The 20,456-nt window shown below is 38.0% G+C and overlaps 1 protein-coding gene and 1 non-coding gene across 2 annotated transcripts; one reads left to right on the top strand and one right to left on the bottom strand.

Annotated features, from left to right (window-relative positions):
- Positions 1-418: 418 nt before the first annotated feature.
- Positions 419-14,855, bottom strand: LOC138057351 (tyrosine kinase receptor Cad96Ca-like). The gene is made up of 10 exons (XM_068903390.1): positions 14,851-14,855; positions 11,825-12,018; positions 10,732-10,848; positions 9,436-9,620; positions 8,357-8,476; positions 8,181-8,257; positions 6,327-6,367; positions 5,803-5,899; positions 2,039-2,135; positions 419-889 (listed from the first exon to the last, which is right to left on the bottom strand). Exons 2-10 carry the CDS (start codon positions 11,988-11,990, stop codon positions 737-739), a joined length of 1,053 nt encoding a protein of 350 aa, XP_068759491.1. The 5' UTR covers positions 11,991-12,018; positions 14,851-14,855; the 3' UTR covers positions 419-736.
- Trnaa-ggc (transfer RNA alanine (anticodon GGC)) lies at positions 13,543-13,615 on the top strand. The gene has a single exon. It is a non-coding gene; the product is annotated as a tRNA-Ala (tRNA).
- Positions 14,856-20,456: the final 5,601 nt, after the last annotated feature.

Genomic DNA, 20,456 nt, shown 5'->3' with positions numbered 1-20,456 from the left:
ACTGAGTTAACCAGTGTGTATACACCCTGATAAAGCCTACTAATACTCCAACATCTTCTCTTTCATGCCACACCTACGTGACTCGTTGTAATTTTAAGCCCCTTGCCGTATAATTCCTCTCCTAAAGATATCTTGTTTCCTCCTCAATCAACAGGATATTTTTCTACCACTTTTCGATGCCACTGTTGTAGTAGGATTAAAAAGCCAGCATCAATCATACCGAATACTCGGTGATGATCACACTGGATTTCGATTTAGGTCTCCGAAATAAGCTATTGCTAGTGCCTACAAGATCTTGGAAAACGTTCTGCTTATGATCGTTAGCTAGCGACTGTCATACCTTGTCGGGTTTGTTTATATTTTACTTCGCAAAGCAATTATAATAATTATTGTAGTAATTGTTGTACTAATGAATATTCTAAACAATATTGACTGATGTCAAAGGCAAAAAGATATTGCTTTGTTCTGCATTAGCACAGATGTCGATAGTGATTGCCAAAACATGTCACAATAATTTCTCATTTAGTTAGTCTGGAATAAAACTGAGACTGATCGATTCCGTGGTGTTTTGGAGTTTACGAAATTAGAACAAAAGTGTGTGTTAGGGTTGTCTCTCTGATTGTCTACGCCTTTTTAATCGACCTAAATATGAATTAGGACTGGCTTTTGGATTTCACATTATATCTGACTCTAAAAACTAGTACTGTTACTGAATGACAACTACTTCAGCTAGCTTTCATAATTTCAGACTTGACCACTTTCTTGCTGAGGCCTTTGCATTTGTGGCCCCACGAACTGCTCTTGCGTCATCTTCAGTTTCTGCACCCACATCCTCAACTCCTGAGTATTTTGTTCCATCGTACTTTGATTCGTCCACCAACGGGAGGTACTGCAACACATAGAAATAAGAAAGGTTTCCTCAGTATCATGCAATTAGTTTTTACTTTTTTTTCTTTATTTTTTTGGCTTGAAATAAATTGTAATCGACAAAACGGAAATTCATCTTACAAACGTCTTTATGCCCTTCACCCACAACAACGTGACCAAAAACTCCGACGATAAAACACTTTAAACTTTACGCGTTTCTCGTAAAGAGTTGAACTCAGATATTTGAAGAGGAAAATGATGACATGGATAGGATATTGAATCAAGTTGCCCATATAGGTTTCGAACGATCCAGTGTGAATAGGTAAAAAACGATATATAACGCCACTGGGAATAAATACTTTTTGTAGAATTTTGAAAACGTGTCAGAGTGGGTAGCCCTAAAGAAATAGTAGCATTCTAATTTGAATTTTACTTTACGTAGCACTAAACTCAATTTATTACACCATTTTACATGTACAGCAACAACTTCCAAATAAGGCAACTTCATCTCTCAGTTCTACCTTGAGCAATTGTACTGATATCGCCGAGTTCCCTTCTTCCCGTTCATAAAAGTAAAAAGGAAACCATGGTTTGTCATTCAGAAAAAATCCCATCCAATGTTCCCTTCATTTATCATCTTCCTAGAACCCATTGCAACCTTATTATTATAATAATCGCTAAAACTGGACATTTAAAAAAAAAAAAGAGTTTATTGCTCAGAGAAAATTAAATGGATTTAAGTGGAGTCTGACATGCATAATTAGGTATTTCCCACGATGCAGTTGGGGCATTCCTGTCTTCCGGGACTTTCTCTAGCTCTTATCCAGTGCAGAAGACAGGCGTATGGCCTCCTTCAGTAACTAATTCAAGAGAGTCAAACTCATTTTCCCCTTCTCTTTTCTTACTTTCTTGTGGATGGTGGGTGTGCCCTCACCTTTGCTGGAATCATGCCTTCTATATTTAGTTATTTCTTAGAAGGTACCATGTTGATTTTAAATAAACGGCCTAGCCCAACAGGGCTCGCGACCAAAATATCCCAAGAAAACAGAGCTCGCTCCAAGCAACGCCTCGGCAAAAATATCAGTCTTTATGCATGGCGCATGAAAAAAAAAAAAAAGAAAAAAGAAATGGAAAGAAAAAAATAGCACCTTGAAAACGTCTTGTTACTGACCTCTCCTTCGATGAACGAGCGCAACCTCTTGGAAATATTTACGAAATCAGGGCGGAGTACTGGGATCTCTTGCCAGCACATCTCCATCAAGTTATACCTGATGATAAAAAAAGGAGGAGGTGAGAAGCCTATATCTCCAGCAATTCTTCCTTCAACCCTTTCGCAAGAAGGTTTATGTTTGGATATTTTTTCGCTGCAAAATGCATTGATTCTACGTTTAAGGTCTTGCGACATTTTTTGATGGATATAATGCCATTGCTTTTGATCGGACATTCTGATGTTGATTTGAAAACGTATTGAAAGATATATAAAGTTCTCCGGTAAAGTATAGCACTAAACACTAAACATGACAGAGAGAAAGTATCTCGTTATCCCAGACTTGACGTAAGGGACGGTCAGTACTTATACAGATAAAAGAGGTTTTTGACATAGAATTTATCTGCGACTTGTTTCTTTGAGAAAATATAAATGGTACATTCGAACACTTTATTTTAGGGTGCATAATTACAGTAGAAAAAACTGTACTCTCCCTTATAGCCCTGTTAAACTAACCTCGATTATCCGGAAATCGATTATCCGGATTTCGCGATTATCTGGACTAGCTTTTCTGGTCCCATTTTTTTCATAAATATTAATTAGTCACATTCATTATCCGTAGAAAAGCTATCTTACGCCGAACTGAGATATAAAATTCCAGTCAGAACTGAATTTGTTTCGCATCAAAAGACAATTTAGGGCAAGTTTATTGCTCGAGTGATCTTAAACGCGCCTAACACGCACCGTAACTAATGCAGTGCATTTCATTGAGCGTTCATTGGCTCAGAGTTGTTTTGTTGCTAAGTGGAATTTCACGCTCCGCTTCCCCGATCAGCGTTGGTATGATAAACACAAGCTTGTGTCATGAAAAGTGTTTCCATCATGTCGACAAATCGTAAGCGTTCAATTCTTTGTATACAAGATAAGCAATCAATAATTCTACGATTGGAAAAAGGCGAAAAAGGAACGAGCATATTCAGTGAATATGGCGTCAGTAAACAGCAGATTTCGGACATCCGCAAAAACAAAGTCAAGATTATGAAGTTTGCCGACAGCTTGGATATCGATCATGAACTAAAACGAAAATCATTGAAAGTTGCACATGATGAACAGCTGGATGAAGCCCTATACGCATGGTTCATACAGCAAAAAACAGCTGGCACTCCAATTTCTGGTCCTCTTCTGCAAGAAAAAGCAAAGCACTTTCACAGTCAATTACATGAGGAGAACGCGAACGGCGAAACCTTCAAAGCTTCGACAGGATGGCTTGAGCCTTCAGTCAGTTCAGTTAAAGATGAAAGTAGCGACGAGGAAGATGAAAGTCGAGATGAGCAAACTGTTACAAACAATGAAGATGTTGAATGCTTAAAAAAGTGTTTGATATGGATGGAGAGACAAAACAATGTGGAAGCTATTCAACTTATGCAGCTTCGAAGAATGATGGAATTAGCGACACGTACACGCTGTAGAAACTTGAAGCAAACTGATTTACTTCAACATTTTAGGCAGAAATGGCTTGTTTGGTTCATTCTTGCATGATTCTCGAATAAATGTTACGGTTTACAAATGTATTCAGTGATGACTCATTATATTCATATTTTTGATTATCCGGACTATTCGGGTCAGTCCCTAAGGGTCCAGATAATCGAGATTCGACTGTATTCGTTGTGAATAATAACTAAACCTTAAAGCAAAAAAGTGGAAATTAAAAGATGCCCACGTACTGCTATTGCCAGCATCTTCCAACTTGTAACAAATGAGTTATTATTTATTTATTTATTTATTTACCAAAAATGCAAATTAAATTGCAAATGGAAAGGAAGAAAATAATTTTTGAAAGAAAAACGTAACTAAATTTGCATTTTGGTGCGGAGACATTGGAGGACCTGAAGAAAAGAAAGCACTGCTTTTGCTCTGCTTTCTGTTATACGAGGCCGAAAATACTTTGAAACAAGATATAAATACTCCAGAAATTTGAAATAAATAACCCAAAAAAAAGCAAGGTGAAACCAGTCCGGTGTGGTTAACACATAACGCATGCGCACAACCATTTCAGCGGACAATTAGCAGCCATGGACAGCTGGTTCGGCATTGCTGGGCCTCATCAGCATGGCGTGGCTAACGTTAACATACCAGGTGTTGGCCACTGCGGGTTGGTGTTAGCGTGTCACCTTTTTTTGTTCTTTTCACATAGAAATAAATAAAAACTCGAAAGAAATTTTTGTAATAATACTAATTGCTTATAACCGTAGGACGACTGCAAATTTTTTTGGTTATTACAACGAAAAAAAGTGCTTTAGAAAAAACATTTGACAATAAAAAATTGCGACAGAACGTTTCTTTAAAAAAAGTTAAACAAAAAGTTTCTCAAGTATGAAGTCCATTTGGATGATTGACAATTGACGGTTCTTTAGGTTTGAGACATTGTTCTAATTTCTTGCTTACAAAATCTGGTTGCAAAGTGGGGTCAATCCATTAGTTGAAACTTGATCTTTGAATGGTAGACTAATTCTGATTATGTCAACCTCGTCAGTATTCAGTAAGCATAGTGGAGAGAAATACTGACGAGAGCAACATAGTCACAACCTCATTGAAAAGCTCTGGGAACGAGGTTGAAAGTCAGAATTAGTCTACCATACAAAGATCAAGTTTCAGCTAGATCCCAAGCCTAAAGAAGTCAAACCATCAATTGTCAATCAGCAATGCGTTGTTTATCATTTTGCCGACACCTTTTTCAACGTGTTGTTGAACACAAAAATTCTGCAACCGGCAAGCATTTTCATGAAGCGCATGGTAGGGGCGATCCTTTGAATGAGAGCCATTTCAAGATTATGAGAAAGTGCCAAGGCAAATTTGATCGTTTAGTGTTTGAAATGCTTTACATCAAGAAATTCAAACCTAATTTGAACGTCCAAACGGACTCCATACGTGCGGAACTTTTTAACTTGTAAACTATTTTCAGCTCTTATTGTTCGCCTTATTATTTATAGAACTTAGTTTTTATACATTTTTGACTAGATAATGACGAACGGTTACGGTAACGTCGAAACGTCGTCGATTATTATTCAGCTTTTTAGATCTTAGAAAGTGTTTAAGAAATGTTCTGTCGCATTTCTTTATTGTCAAAAAGTTATTCCATGAGCGTGTGCTGGATATGAGATGGTAAATAGCCAACGAGGCGCGTAGCGCCGAGTTGAATTTAACCAGTCTCATATCCAACAAGCGGGAATGTAATAATTGTTTCATTAAATTATCAATAAACACTGAACGCTTGGACACTTCCAAACTAAGACCAATCAGTTTCCAGCTTGGCAACACCTGACACAATCGGTTTCCACATTAGTTCATGCGAGAGGCGGTTGTAGAGGGAAGCTTCAGGGGGTGCCCCCCCCCCCCCACCTCCCCTCCAAGATGACCTGCAGCCTTCTGAAATAGGAAGTATTTTGCAAAAAAAGGCACCCGTCAGTTTATTAATTTCTTAGGTGCGCACCCCCTTCTAAGAAAAATCCTCTATTCGCCCCTGCATAAGTTATATGAGTTGATAACCGAGATTGAGTGAACTCATCAGAAAGCTAGCAACGAAATATCCAAGGTTGAAAATTTAATAATACTTTTTGCCTGGAGTGCACTATGATTAAAATAATAATAAATAAATAAATAAATAAATAGATAATCATGGGTTTACAAAAGACGAATTGCTTATTTTTAAAATGTGGACGGTAACTCACAGGTTGTTGGCGATGTGTGCAGGCTTCGGCATGCGATATCCTCTTTTCAACTCCTCCATTGTCTTGCCCTCAGACCAACCAGGGTATGGTATGCCTCCTATTGATTGTCAAATGTTTTGTTACGGTTTTTGTTGAAATGAGATACAAATTTAGGCTTTAATGGAAGATGGCGCCTGAAGGCGTTTACAGAGGATTCGTAGTACTAATCACGTAAATAAATATAAACGTGAGAATCAAGCAGAAACTCGGTAAGCAGCAAAGTGATTATAAGAAAAAATAAACAAACACACACACAAAAAAAAACAAGAAAATCCAGTAGATGGGAGAATTTCGATATAAATTCACCTGAAATAACAATTTTAGGTATCGAGGGTTTAGAACAAACGAAAACCGGCCAACAAACACAAACACACAACCAAAAATACCGCGGTTAGCCATGGGAGATAACAATCGAACTCACACATCCTTGCGATATCCCTCTTAATTAAAACCTTTTAGCTTAAAATAATTTCATGGGTACCCACCAATTGTGAATATCTCATAGAGAACGACTCCATAGGACCACCTGTAAGACAGAAACACAAACATACGCACACACACGTTTTATTTAGGACTGGGTTGCAGGGATGCATGGTGCAGGGATGGCGCAATGGTAAGAGTACTCGCCTCCCACCAATGTGGCCCGGATTTGATTCCCAGACTCGGCATAATAATAATAATAATAATAATAATAATAATAATAATAATAATAACTATTAACCATCCATGGCGCTCTTCATCCCAGCTAAAACGTAAGCCGTCTGTACTTACATAGAAGAGAAGGAGGGCGTGGACTAAGTAGTGTTGAAGACGCCATAAATATTGAAGAAAGAAATATCAAGGTCTACATCAGCCATAGCCAGGAACGTTTGTTGAAAGCTACACGGGAGAGGAAGAATGTCGATGAAATTGAAACTTCAAAGGAGTATAAGGAATGGATAAAGAGGAAAAGAATTGAAGACTGGTCTGGAAAGCAGCTGCATCAGGAGCCCATCCTGGAGCGTGCAACTTCCATACAGTGTCTCTGAAACGGCGTTTTCACAAGTAGGTTTAATTTTAGATCGAATTTCCCGCTAATAAGACTCCCACATGAGCCCGATTACCAATTACAAGAAATTAAGCTGACGTCATAGGGTCACCGAACCGTAACTGACTTTGTTTTTTGACCTAATTCGCGGAAAGGGCTAGTCTAAAAATAAACCTACTTGTCAAAACGCCGTTTCACAGACGCTGTATGGAAGTTGCACGCTCCAGGATGGGCTCCTGCGCAGACAGAATATAAAAAGAGACATGATGTTGTTGGGCGGGTCATACATTGGGAGTTGTGCAAGGAGTATGAAGTTGAGTGCAGTGACAAACTTTTTCCCCCAAAAGCATAGAAGAGAATGAGGAAGTAAAACTGTTGTGGGACTTTACCATCCAAACAGACCGTGAAATCCATCACAGGAGGCCAGACATTGTAATTCAGAAAAAGAAGGCAAAGGAAACAATCGTTGTGGGCATAGCTGTTCCCGGAGATAGCAACGTGCGGCAAAAAGAAACTGAAAAGTATAAAAAGTACCAAGACCTGGCAAGAGAGATTAAAAGGATCTGGAAATCAAGGACAAAAGTGGTGCCAGTGGTAGTAGGTGCATTGAGTTCAGTGTCAAAGAAGCTGGCAGGCCACTTGGAGCAACTGGGAATTAAGGACCGAACAAGAACGATGCAAAAGTCGGCACTCCTCGGATCGGATCCTCAGAAAAGTGCTGGAAGTCTGAGGTCTCGGGATGAGACTTGACTGGATATTTCTCCCCAGGGAAAAACCCTGTGCTCAATAATAATAATAATAATAATAATAATAATAATAATAATAATAATAATAATAATAATAAAAATAATAATAATTGTTTTCTCCTTGTCAAAAAACTAATAATCCAGGCATCATGTGTAGGTTGAGTTTGTTGATTCTCTACTATTCACAGAGAGGTTTTTCTCCAGACATTCCGGTTTTCTCTGGCTCTCCTCAAAAACCAACATTTGACTTGATATGCCTTGATTGTTGATTTCAGTCTACAGCATCCCCAATCTGTACTCCAGCCTTAGAAGGACTAGACATGTAAATAAAGTTTATTCCTTTTCTTTCCTTTACTCAAATATAGTATCAATCGAATCGAGTTTGCACACAGAAACCAATGGGACTAACTATTCATGTTTATATACCTTAAACCGACCAAACGGGGTTGACAAGAATAGCTTTCCTCTTAGGCGCTAACATTATTGCATTTCCTGACCTGATACAATTGTGTCTTAGGCACTAAATACTTCAAAAGTCTGGAAATTTAATCGTCAAAAGCACATACACATCACTTTTGCTTGACAGATTTGCAGGATCTCCAAAGAGTATCTCAGGTGCCGTCCACTTTATTGGCATACAGCCCTAGGGAGAAAACAGCATTGCATTTTCGTGTTAAAACAGAACGTCAAAGAGGTACACAGAGAACAAAGTGAAAGGGAATCCATCAATAATGTAACCCACCTTTTTGGCATTGCCATGTCCATATTTAAAGTTCTGGTAAGCTAACCCAAAATCAGTGACCTTGCACACACGGTTTTGATCAAGAAGTACATTTCGTGCTGCAAGATCACGGTGAATAATCTACAAAAAGCAAATAATCAACGTTAGTCATGCTCGCGTATAGGGTAATAGGTTCTGTAATCCCACCTGTAGTGAAGAGGTGCGATTTGCATTTCCCTATCAACAAGAGGGCTGCAAGCGGGTCCAAAGTTAAAGCTTACTCGAAATGACTCAGAGGACGTTAGTTAGTAGGTATTATTATACATTGGTGTCACAAGCTCGATTTTGATTGGCTATAAGCACGCTGCTAATTCTTGCTTGCTCTGTTTCTCCTACGTCATACCTATCGACAATAGATTTTATATACGTAGAATTGACGTCATACACAGAGACAATAGTTTTATGCATGCAGAGAAGAGGAAAGAAACTTTGCCAACCGCAGAAACTTTCTTTGATTTACCGCTCATCCAAAGAAATGGATGAGTCAGTCCTCTTGTCTTTACAAATGCATCTCAGGAATATGCATTTTGCAGTTTGCAGTTTGTTGCAGTTTGTGTTATCCGCCTCAGCCTTCGGCTTCGGCAGATAATACAAACTTTGGCCTTGATAATTATCGCTATCATGGGAAAACCGAATCCAATAATTGTTAATTAACTAATATGATTAGAAAATAACGTAGCCAATGTTCCCCGATTACTGACTTAAAAAGATGACTGTTGAATTATCATGACGACCACGGCGGGGGCAGATCACACTATGTAATATCAAGGCATAGGTCGGTGCATGGTTCTCCAGCGTTATCCCAATGTAGAAAACCCAGTGTTTAAAGCGCGCGCTAGTACGTGTCACCTACAGCAATCCATTGCTTTTCGATATAAGAATATTATAGCAAAATGATCACACATTTTTGTCTACATAATGTCAAACACTACAAGGAGTAAGCATATCGCATGATGCATTTCGTAGATACAATCTTAATCTGTGAAAGATTACAATAAGCAACAAATAGTACCATATCGTATGACATGCTTGTTACATACCCCTCTGGATGCCAGGAACACCATTCCAGTAGCAATCTGGTTTGAAAATGACATTAGGTCATAGGTCTTCAGAGGCGCTACTGCTAGTTTTCCGCAATAATGTTTGTCGAAAATTCCACGGCTTTTTCTCAGGTACCCCAAAAGATCCCCACAGGGTAAGTACTCCATGATCAAAATTGGCTGTACTGTAAAGGTTACACAGAGTTTGGACAACTTTTATAATGCTGCATTCAAACTATTAGCTTCTCGGAAAGGTGGATATGGGCTCTATCATTATTACGTTTAGACGCTTTTAAGAAGTAAACAAATAAAGCAGTATTTGCGTGGCTCTGTGTTGGAAGATCACAGTTTAGCCAACCACCTTTGTCAGCATCGCATATTAGCGGCTCACCTTGAATGAGCAGAGGGGATGAGAATGAAGAAAAGGGCGACTATCTACACATTCCCCAAGTTAAAGGTCATGTTACCCAAGAATGAATGTAAAAGTGAGAAAAAAGAAGACATGAATTAAATAATAACTAAAAAAAACATTAATCAACGTTACTCATAATTTCCACATATTTGTGAAGAACTTTCTATGAAGAAAAAAAAAATACTAAAGGCTGGATTTTTAATATGACGAAAGTATAGTGAGTAAGAGATGATCAAAAATTTGTAACATATTTTAAAGATAAAATATACAATTGTCATGCAAAATGTACAATTCCTTTAAATTGTTTATCTCTCCCTGGTGGTCTTTGCAGCCTGAGCCAGTTTCTTGCACAAAAGACTAAATTAATAATAATAATTGCAAATAAAAATAAATAAATAAACCAAAGCCTCAAAAACTTTCTTGTATGAAGAAGCTCCACGTAGGTTCTCTTTAGAAGTGTGAAATCAGGCACGTGACCGTTTTATATAGCCAACCATTCGCATTTTTACTAAAACTATCAGCTTCAAGGGTTTGCATTTCAGATTAAAAAACAAAGTTCATATCTTTTGTCATTATTCCATGGCATTGCTTTGATGATTCACCTATTTTGAAAATTGTTCTGTTTTTCTGTTTCTTGACCTTATGCTATGCAATTGTTGGAAATAAACTTGACGTTAAGAGGGTTTAATTTGTTCTTGGGAAATGTGGTGAAAACGGCCATTTTCTCGTTACTCAAAATGGGTTTGAATTTCCCAAAATTTGCTTAAATAGACAAATTTTGCCCTGAATATCATCGATTGATAAGGTTTTCACTAGCGGTCTTGTACTATTGGTGCAAATTTCTCACAGCTGTTTCTATTTAGCAGTTGTAATAAGATCCTTACTTTGGGTGGTGACACAGCCAATGAATTGAACAATATTCGGCTGAGGGCTGTCTCCAATAAGTTTGCCCAACCCGATTTCTCTCATCAGAGCGACTTTTCCTTCATCTCCAGATGTGGCTACAATAAATGACACCAGGGTACAATAAGATTGGACACATGACTTGTTGAGGTGTTTCATGTATTTCTACCTCCTCAACTGAACTATTAATAACACGGTTGTTTTAATTTCCCAGACTTGTCTTTGTCTCATTTTCTTTACGTCATGAAGCATTGTGATAAAAGTAAGTCCATCTTTTTAATGCCGGTAGTTCATTCGCATAGGGGGCTGATATCAATGGAAGCCGATGGTGCGCTTCTTACTCCATTTTACACAAAATTAGAACCACAGCTACACAAGTTAAAGGAAGGTGTTAAAACATGCAGACTTTTAAGTAGCCGGAGAATCGAAGTTGTGACCTTTGGCTGTCAAAGAGGCGCACCAGTCAATTAAGCTACCCCTGCTCCTGATTCAGTGTTTGGGGCTCCAACGCTTAGGGGGAATCAAATATGCTTGATCGATTCAAATCTCTACTCTGTCAACCAGTTGGGGTATTTAACCATCTTATACGGTATTTAATTTTAAACTGCAATTTAGCAATGGAAAATAGGCTCGGTAAATGGTTAAAAGCATTATTTATATATGAATTTTATGAGGAACTTTATCCCTTAATGTGCAGCGAGGGTAAAAATCTGGTGTATTTGAGGCCAGACGTCGCCATGGAAGCTTGAAATAAAAGTTAAAGAACAAAATATCTTTTTACACTTTCAATGAAGGATTAGGAACCTGTTAGGAGAAGGTGATCTATTTTGGTAATCTCCGCATTTATTTCAAGGTTAAGATAAAGGTGGGTAGATTATGAAAGAGTTGATTGAGAACTGATGATTTTTACTGCACCTTTTCATAAAACATAGTAATGGAGATTTGTTTTTCTTTCTGTTACGACACATTTTTATCTTGCATGTTGAACGAGGCTTTGCAAGACTCTTGTGATACCTCTTTAACTGAAAGGTATCCGATGGAAACTATAAATTAACAAAGCCGAATCGTACTTACGAGAAAAGCACTTTGCTGCAACAAAACGTATGCCTGGTTTTCCATTTTCACGACTCAAGGTTGCTCGCCAAACTGTTCCAAATGCTCCTGAACCAATGACCTCCTCAAGTGCAATCTGGCGACGTGCTATTTCCCATGAGTCCACTTCAACATTCAACACCTCCATTTCATGTTCTTCCGCGGCACCTTGTGATCTTTAATCCAGAAATGTTGAGTGTTAGTTCTCTCATTTTCCAATGGTGGGTTGGTTGCCGCTCGCCAAAACTGTTTTTCATTTTGTCACAGCAAGTTTCCAAAAGCGTAATTGGTTTGGTTATTTGATGCAGGAAGTCAAGAGAATTCAAAATGACGTTCTGAATTGCAGAGGCAATGATGTTGGTGTATGATGCCCCAAACCCGGAGTGGCAAACAACTAAGAAAGCCATACTTAATATCCAACAGCTGCCATTTCACAATGCCAGATACGTTCTTATGCTTAATAATCCTGCACTTCTTTTGATCTTGAAATAAGCTTTTTTTTGAAATTCAGGTAACCTGTCCAAAGCCCCAACACCCTCTCTCTCCTTCATTTTGTCATGTGGCAAGAGAGGATGAGGGAACAGAACATCTCCACCATATATTGGCCTCTTCCAATGATAAATTTTTTTCAATCTCAATTTAACCCGTGGTCAAGATGCGCGGCTATTTGTAGGAAGATACCTGATTGGAGGACATTGGCTGTGCGACCATGGCGGGAAGATAAAAATAGATGAGGCATGGAGATGTGTTCTCTATAGTCATCCTCCCTTCCTTGAGGTTAGTATACAGTAGAGAGCTTATGCTTGCATTGAGCATTTCACGTTAGGGATTTCGCTAGTTGTGAAGCAGTTTTAGAAAGAAATGTCATATGCATTTTAAAAGTTACAATCCAGGATTGATATGAAAGTATAAACTTTTATTGTAAGAGAACACGGCTTGAAACCTTCAATTTAACTACACGCATTATGAATTAGATGTGAGATGTTACCCGGTATCCTGAATAGATCCTGAACATAACTAAAATTTTGCCTTCACTACCAAATGAATGAGACGCATACAACAGAGTAGATACAGGGGCATATAGGTCAGCAAAGACCTCATACGCCTGTTTACTGTAGGAACAGTGACAAATTAAATACTGCTCACCATACCTCACAATTCAGACATGTGTCTTCAGAGAAAAACCAATTCGCAGTTATGTAAACTTGTGCGACACCGCTGTATACCAAAACCCAAAAACACTTTATGGAAAAAAGGGAACGTATAGCCCCACCAACTGCGGTGTCACTAAATACGTGGGCTGAGTTACGGTAACGAATCATGAAAACTAACAATACCCACTTAAATCAAACTTCAACTTGGGAGCTGAATTGTTGCTGTCCTACAATGGTTTTCAAATCTTAACGGCCTACTATATATATCTGACACTCATACCCATAATCCTTGTCGGCAAAAAAAAAGTACTTCTGTCTATTACGCTTCGCTTTTATTTTCAGAAAATTATACTATCTTCAGATTTGAAAAACATCATTTATCAGGCAATAAAATGAATATATACTTGAAGTGATCCTCGCACTTCGCTGGACAATTCAATTCTCTCATTCGTCTTTTACCAGCACTTCAAATATACATTCAATTCATTTCATTCATAAAGTCCTTCACCAGAACAAATGAGCCCAACAAATTGATCCCAACTGAGTGGCTTCATAGCTCAGTTGGTAGAGCATTGCACCGGCATCGCAGAGGTCCTGGGTTCGAATCCCGTTGGAGCCACCTGAATTTTTCAGGGTGTCTATAAAGCAGCATTTGCTGAAATTGTCCTGCTAAGTGCAAGGTTCAATTCTCTCATTCATGATTTTCCAGTGTTGGCTGATCAGCCCAAGCCATTGCCACATTTCTGCAAAGAAAAGAAAATGACCCTTATTGAACAAAGAAGGGTTACAGAAAAAGCAACTAAACTTCACGGTCATTTAATTTTACCAAATTCTAACATGGTGTTTTTGAAATCGTTGCCTTAGCATTGCCACATGTTGCCAGTGCATTAACATTTAAGACCACAGAGAAAAAACACAAGCACATACAAAGAGGTACTTCTCAAGGAAAGCATATATATTTTTAAAGGACTAGTACTTACTCTTTTATCTTTTGAAGGCTTTGAGTCTCGGCGTTCCCCGCGCTCTTTTCATCATGTGGTGAACTGATTAAGGCGAATTTCTTTGGTAAATGACAGGAAATATAAAGTTGACTGTCCAGTATATACAAAGGAATACAAGATAAATCAATGAATAAATTAATTATTCCGCATCAAATTAACTTACCTTTCCACGGACAGCAAATACCCAGCGTTGATGTTTGTGACGTGTGACACCATTTTTTTTTTTTTTTTTGGAAAATTACTTCCGGCCAACGTCCGTGTAGAGAAAAAACGTCTCGTGCTTAAGCTCTCAAACTAGCTAATGTGTAGTGTAGTGCGTTGTAGTGCAGTGCAGTATATTGTGAAGTAGGGTTGTATTGTGGAATATGGAGTTAAAAAAATAAGTTGTTAAAAAAAAAAAAAACAGATAGAAAATAAATCAATATATTATCTCACAGATAAATTGCTTACAAGATAGAAAAGGGAAAAAGAAAATCGAATGTAGTATAAAATCGGCCCTATACAAAAACACAAGCAATAGAAGGAGCGGTAGATGACCTTGGTTGGACTCGTAGAGGATCTATCTAATTTTGTGGAATGAGAAAAATGCTTGTCGTTAACCCGTCTGCACCAGTAATTGACTAGTTTTTTTTTTCTTGTTTTTAAGATTGATTAAGTCATTTTTATCTCTTTGGAAAAATCTTTTACGACCAAATTTCGAAATCATTGGAGATTCTAGTATTACCGTTAACGTTCACTTTAGACAAATGAGATGTATATGAGATCAGAATGACTGCGCAAAGGTGTCTATTTCTTTCAGAATTTCATTATTGTGTATTACAAGTGGATTGACCAAAAATTATAATTGACTTACCTCGCTGTGGCTGCTCAGTACAGGGGCGGAAAGATCATGTGAAGAAAAAAAAAAGGAAATATACTCGGTGCGGATGACTAGACCACGTTATTTGAGGACGGACATTACTAGTAGTAAACATGATTTTATCCTGAAGAGAAGGGCTGGTAATTTTCATGACAACGAAAGAAATTGCGAATTCTTTAGTTCAGCCTACTAATACTACCACCACCACTACCACTACTACTACTACTACTACTACTACTACTACTACTACTACTACTACCACTACCACTACCACTACCACTACCACTACCACTACCACTACCACTACCACTACCACTACCACTACCACTACCACTACCACTACCACTACCACTACCACTACCACTACCACTACCACTACCACTACCACTATCACTACTACTACTACTACCACTACTAAAAAGATAGACAATAACCCTTCAAATGTACTACACTGTTCCACGAGATCACAAATACCTACATAGAAACATGTAAGACTCTTTAACTTAAGATTAGAGATGTGTACCTGTCATCCGTCGTTTGCATATGTACCAAACGATTAATGCTGATAACGCCACAGCAGAAAAAGGGCCGACGATGTAGTACAACTCTATAGCTGTAAAAAGAAGAACCATTAATGGATGCAAGTTTTTTTTTACATTATATCTGTCATTCGAGGCTGAATATGGATTGAGAGAATTGGTACTCTTCTTCATTTATTGGAGCTTAAAGGAACCCAGTCCAACCAGGAAAGGAAAGGACTAGATCTTGCTGCACTAGTTTGTGGCAGAACAGCCAGCTCATAAATCATAAGTTAGTCCAATACGCCGGATCATTCGCCTAAAAACACTTAGGTCATCCAGCCATACAAAATTACTTCCTGGATTCGTGAACACATAGAAAGTCCTGGTAAGAACTGCGTGAGTAGACACCCGTGAAGTCCCATCAAGTTTTTGCTCACATATTGATTATTAACAGACTACACGGTGGAACAAAGATCTTTCAAAGGAACAAAGAAGCTCACAACACGTTAAAAAAACTACCTGGTCTTTGTTCTTGGAGCCCTATCAAAAAAAAGAATTCAGAAAACTCAACTTTTCTTTTCAGTGTATTGTTTTGAGTGAGTTCTCCAACGAAACAGCTATTGCATTAATGAACTCTACAACCATAATTGGCAAACTCTAATCCCAACCCTTTGCTTTTACATATTTATAACTGTTTCCAACCCGAGCAAAAATTCTGTCAGTATAAAGTGAACTCATGGCAATGCTTGAACTAAAACATCTGGACGATCGTGAATGAGGAGAACAAATTGTCAAAACTCCCAGTTATTTTGTGAAATCGTTAAATCGGCTAAAATAATAGGTGTTTCAAAAAGGGATGACCTAAAGTGGCATGACCATGTTGAAAAATTTTCTGCGAAAGCCTCACAGATAATTTATTTGCTTAGGCAACTTAAGAGCGCTGGTATTGGCCGCATTTGTATGATTCAATTTTACTGCGCATCTATTCGTTCTGTCTGGAAATATGCCTCTCAAGCTTTCCATTTCATTTTATTTGCCTGATCAAATCGAGAGGGTTCAGAAGTTTTAAAGATTATGCATCCAGAAGTATCATATAGGAAAGCGCTGGAAGATACAAAAATTTTCAAGGGATCGACAGCTCCTGGCTATTTTGCTAAATTTTTCGCAAACCCCGTACACGTCACTAGATTTCGAAGAAATTTGGAATTAAAATAGTTCCGACTACAAATGCGTCGTCTATAAAAACAAAAAAGAATAATAATAATTTAAATAACAAAATTAAAAATATAATAATAATAATAATAATAATAATAACAATGAAAATTTGAAAAAAAATCTGAATTTTGGAAAAACTGAACAAGGTCTTACCAATGTAATATTAATTACAATCCCAGCAACTAGCTTTGTAGATAACTTTGTACATACAAGATCGAGCTGAGCTGTCCTTATACGGAAAAAAAGGACGTGATGTCAAGCATACTATTAAAAAGTACTGTAAGATCGATGCAACGGTAAAATTTACTAATACAAAATTTAAGCACCCTAGCGATGACATAACTTTGTAAACCCAAGTAGGGTTGGAACATGATGTAAATTATTTTTTTAGGTACGTTCAGCATTTTGCTGTTGTCTTCCTGAAACATCATTAACATTATAGCTTAAGATACCTACTGGATAACCATTCTGTATGTGTGCTCAAATGACATTCTTATTGCACTAGCTCGTTATATCACACCACAGGACTGTATTATAAATGCAACTCGCTCCAAAAAAGAAAAAAAAACAAAACGTGTTCTTATGACGTCATCCAAGAGTGGAAGGCACAGTTTGATTGCAATTAAAAAAGAGGCGAACAAATACCATAACAACGAAAACAACTGTGCGGATAAGGTTGATTTTGTATTTCCTAGGTGTGAATACCATTTGGTATAGAGCCCCGTAAAAATTTTCTTACAATAAACAGATGCTGATAAATTGTGTTGATTACGTTTAAGAAGAATATCTAGGAAAGGGATTCGGCTGCTTTCCTCAAATTATTTCCTCAAATTCAGTTGTGAATTTGATGTTATTATGGCAATTATCTAAAAACTGTAGAAATTGGTTGGCCATTGGCAAGATTAGATGGATCTTTTATGTCCCAAGTTATCTATAAATCTAGTTGCTGGGATTGTGATGAATCGAACAACGTCTATCAGCGAATTATGAAAAATTCATCTGTTGAAATTCTATACTAACAGTTGTTAAAGATACTTTATTTCTATTATTTTAAGCCGCAAAGACAATTAATGAACGAATTTTGCATAATGAATGAGTTTCCAGTAATCGGATCTCTGCTTTATACGCAAAGGGTTCTGGGATCGCCAGGGGGAAAAAATTGCAAGGAGCTGTAAGAAAATGTATAGCGAAACTTATTTCGACGTCCAAAAAACGATTATCGGCAGAGATCAACGGTTCTTGCGACCCTCTTTTATCAGAAATCGATTGGGGCAATGTTGACGTGTGGAAAATGTTGTTTATGTTTGAATTACCGTGAATTATGAAATAACATTTACTGATTAACGTCCTTGCTTGCATAAGGTTTATTTTGAAATGTTGACATCACGTTATGGTCTCGAAATATAATCTGAAGTAAGTAACTCAATAAAGCCATTAAATTGTATTTTCATGTGTATAGGGTGTTTTCTGAATAGATACGTCTTCCGTAAACACATTATGGGTTCTAGACCTTAAAACGGGGAAGTCGTTGTCAGAGACTGCAGACTGCAGATGGAAATTGTCTTTACAGAGCTATTGCTCTCTGGAGGGATGAAAGGACTGATGAGAAACATGAGGAAATCCATAGGTTAAGTTATAGTTTGATTGAGAAAAATCCAACGGTTTTTGAGCTGCTATTATTTTCTACAAACTCTGTGGGTACATGAATCCCTGAATCACTTCAATGTATTACGATGCTTACACTCCAGCAAACCATGTTTCAATCTTCTAGTCTCCCTCGAGGTAGGTTCTATGTTTCAGTTGATTTCGATATGCCTCAACTGTTAAAAAAACAAACCGAAATTCGTGAAAAGCGTCATCTCCATATACTAGTTCTCTGTAGATCTGATCTTTGGAGCAGGTCTTTGAGGTTTACTCTCACAATCGGACTCTTCTATGTACGAAGTTGGTCGGTAGGACATTCAGAGGTTCTGTAACCACGTACAAAATGATTTGAACATACCTTTGTACGCATTGAGACCTTGAATTAGTCAGAGTTAATAGCTCTTGCCAGCAGCCCACGACAAATGATCTTTTTCATTAGTGGGCGAGTAAAATCTTAATATTTATTTATTTATTTATTTATTTACAGATTCAGTATGCAATGTGCAATACTAGGTGGACAGAACAAAAGGACACGAAGTCCCCTACAAGGTTAAGCCACCCAACCCACCCCCAGTGAAAATATGTCCCTAACCAACCCCATAAGCCATTAATTAAAAACAATTGTTACAGTTAGAGTAGAGTGAAAAACGTCAATTAACACGAGCACACAGTTAAAGTTCTTATACTACGACATTTTGGGCATGCAATCTTATAAGATCTTATGTTATCCTGGTCAAAGACTAACCTTAACCTCTCTAAAAAGAAAGCCTTTAGCTTACTTTTAAAAGTACTAAGAATGGTAATGCCCTTGATATCATTGGGTAAAGCATTCCAAGTATTGACTATACGTATGAAATAAGTATCTCTAAAACTAGACGTTCTTGGAAAGCAGTTATACTTTAAATTGAAACCAGAGGAGCCACGCCTTGTAGAACCAGTAGCACAGGTAAGGTATTTGGATAAATCAACAGCAAGCAAGCCATTTTTACACTTAAAGAAAAAGAGTAAGTCTAAGTATTCCAACCAGTAATTTAGTGGTAAGGGATTCAAAAGCACAAGGCTTTCCTTGTAGCTAGTGTTCGGGTATTTGCATAGAAATTTAGTGGCCCTACGTTGAATGGATTCAATAAGTAACATATTTCTACTAACAGACTGAGGGGCCCACAATTGACTACAATACCCCAAGTGGGATCTGACTAGAGCTAAATAAAGAGCCTTAAGGGCGTTACTAGGTAAGTCTCTGGAACAGTTTCTCTTTATGAAGCCAAGCATTTTGTTAGCCTTTGCTGATATCTGTTCAATATGGTCGTTCCACGATAAGTTTTTTGTAGCTGCCACTCCAAGATCTCTTTGGGATGACACGCACTTTAATTGGTCCATTCTGTTGATGATGTAGACACGGTCAAAGCTACAGGGTTTTCGTGAGATACGAAGACTCACACATTTCTTCGGCTGAAAGTCTAATTCGTTTAGAGTAGCCCAGTCACACAGATTGTCCAAGTCTATTTGAAGGTCAGTCGAGTCTTCTACGGAGTTAACACTTTTGAAACACTTGGAATCGTCAGCAAACATTGCTAAGTTTGAGTTCTGTATTACATCTGGCAAGTCGTTGACGTAGATGAGAAAAAGTATGGGTCCCAGTATGGATCCCTGTGGGACCCCAGACTTTACTTCCGCCCACGAAGAATGACAACCATTTATAACAACCCGCTGCTTCCTACCAGTAAGGTAATTTTTGAACCAGTGAAGTAAAGGACCACTAACTCCAACGTTCTTAAGTTTACAGAGCAGCCTTGCGTGGCAAACTGAATCGAAAGCTTTAGAGAAGTCCAGATATATGATGTCAGTTTCTTTACCTTTATCAAGGACACAAGCGATGTCGTGGAATACCTCAACAAGCTGACTTGCACAGGATACCCCAGCTTGGAAGCCGTACTGCGCAGTACGGAGAATATCAGAAATGTGAGGGACAACCTTGCGAGCGACACACTTTTCCTGGATCTTGGATACGATCGGTAGGAGCCAGATAGGTCTGTAATTTAATACGTCATCACGTGGTCCGTTCTTATGGACCGGAGGGATGTTGGCTTCCTTCCACTCTGATAGGTAGAGGCCAGTTTTTCTGGAGAAATTAAGGCAGACAAAGACGAAGATAATGATATTGCACAGTTTTTCAAAATGATTGCAGGAGGTTTGTCTGGACCAGTAGCTTTCGATGTG

Source organism: Montipora capricornis, chromosome 7 (genome assembly GCF_036669925.1).
Source record: "Montipora capricornis isolate CH-2021 chromosome 7, ASM3666992v2, whole genome shotgun sequence".
Taxonomy (NCBI): domain Eukaryota; kingdom Metazoa; phylum Cnidaria; class Anthozoa; order Scleractinia; family Acroporidae; genus Montipora; species Montipora capricornis.
Note: the sequence above shows the minus strand (reverse complement) of the source record. Positions and strands in the feature narration are given on the sequence as shown.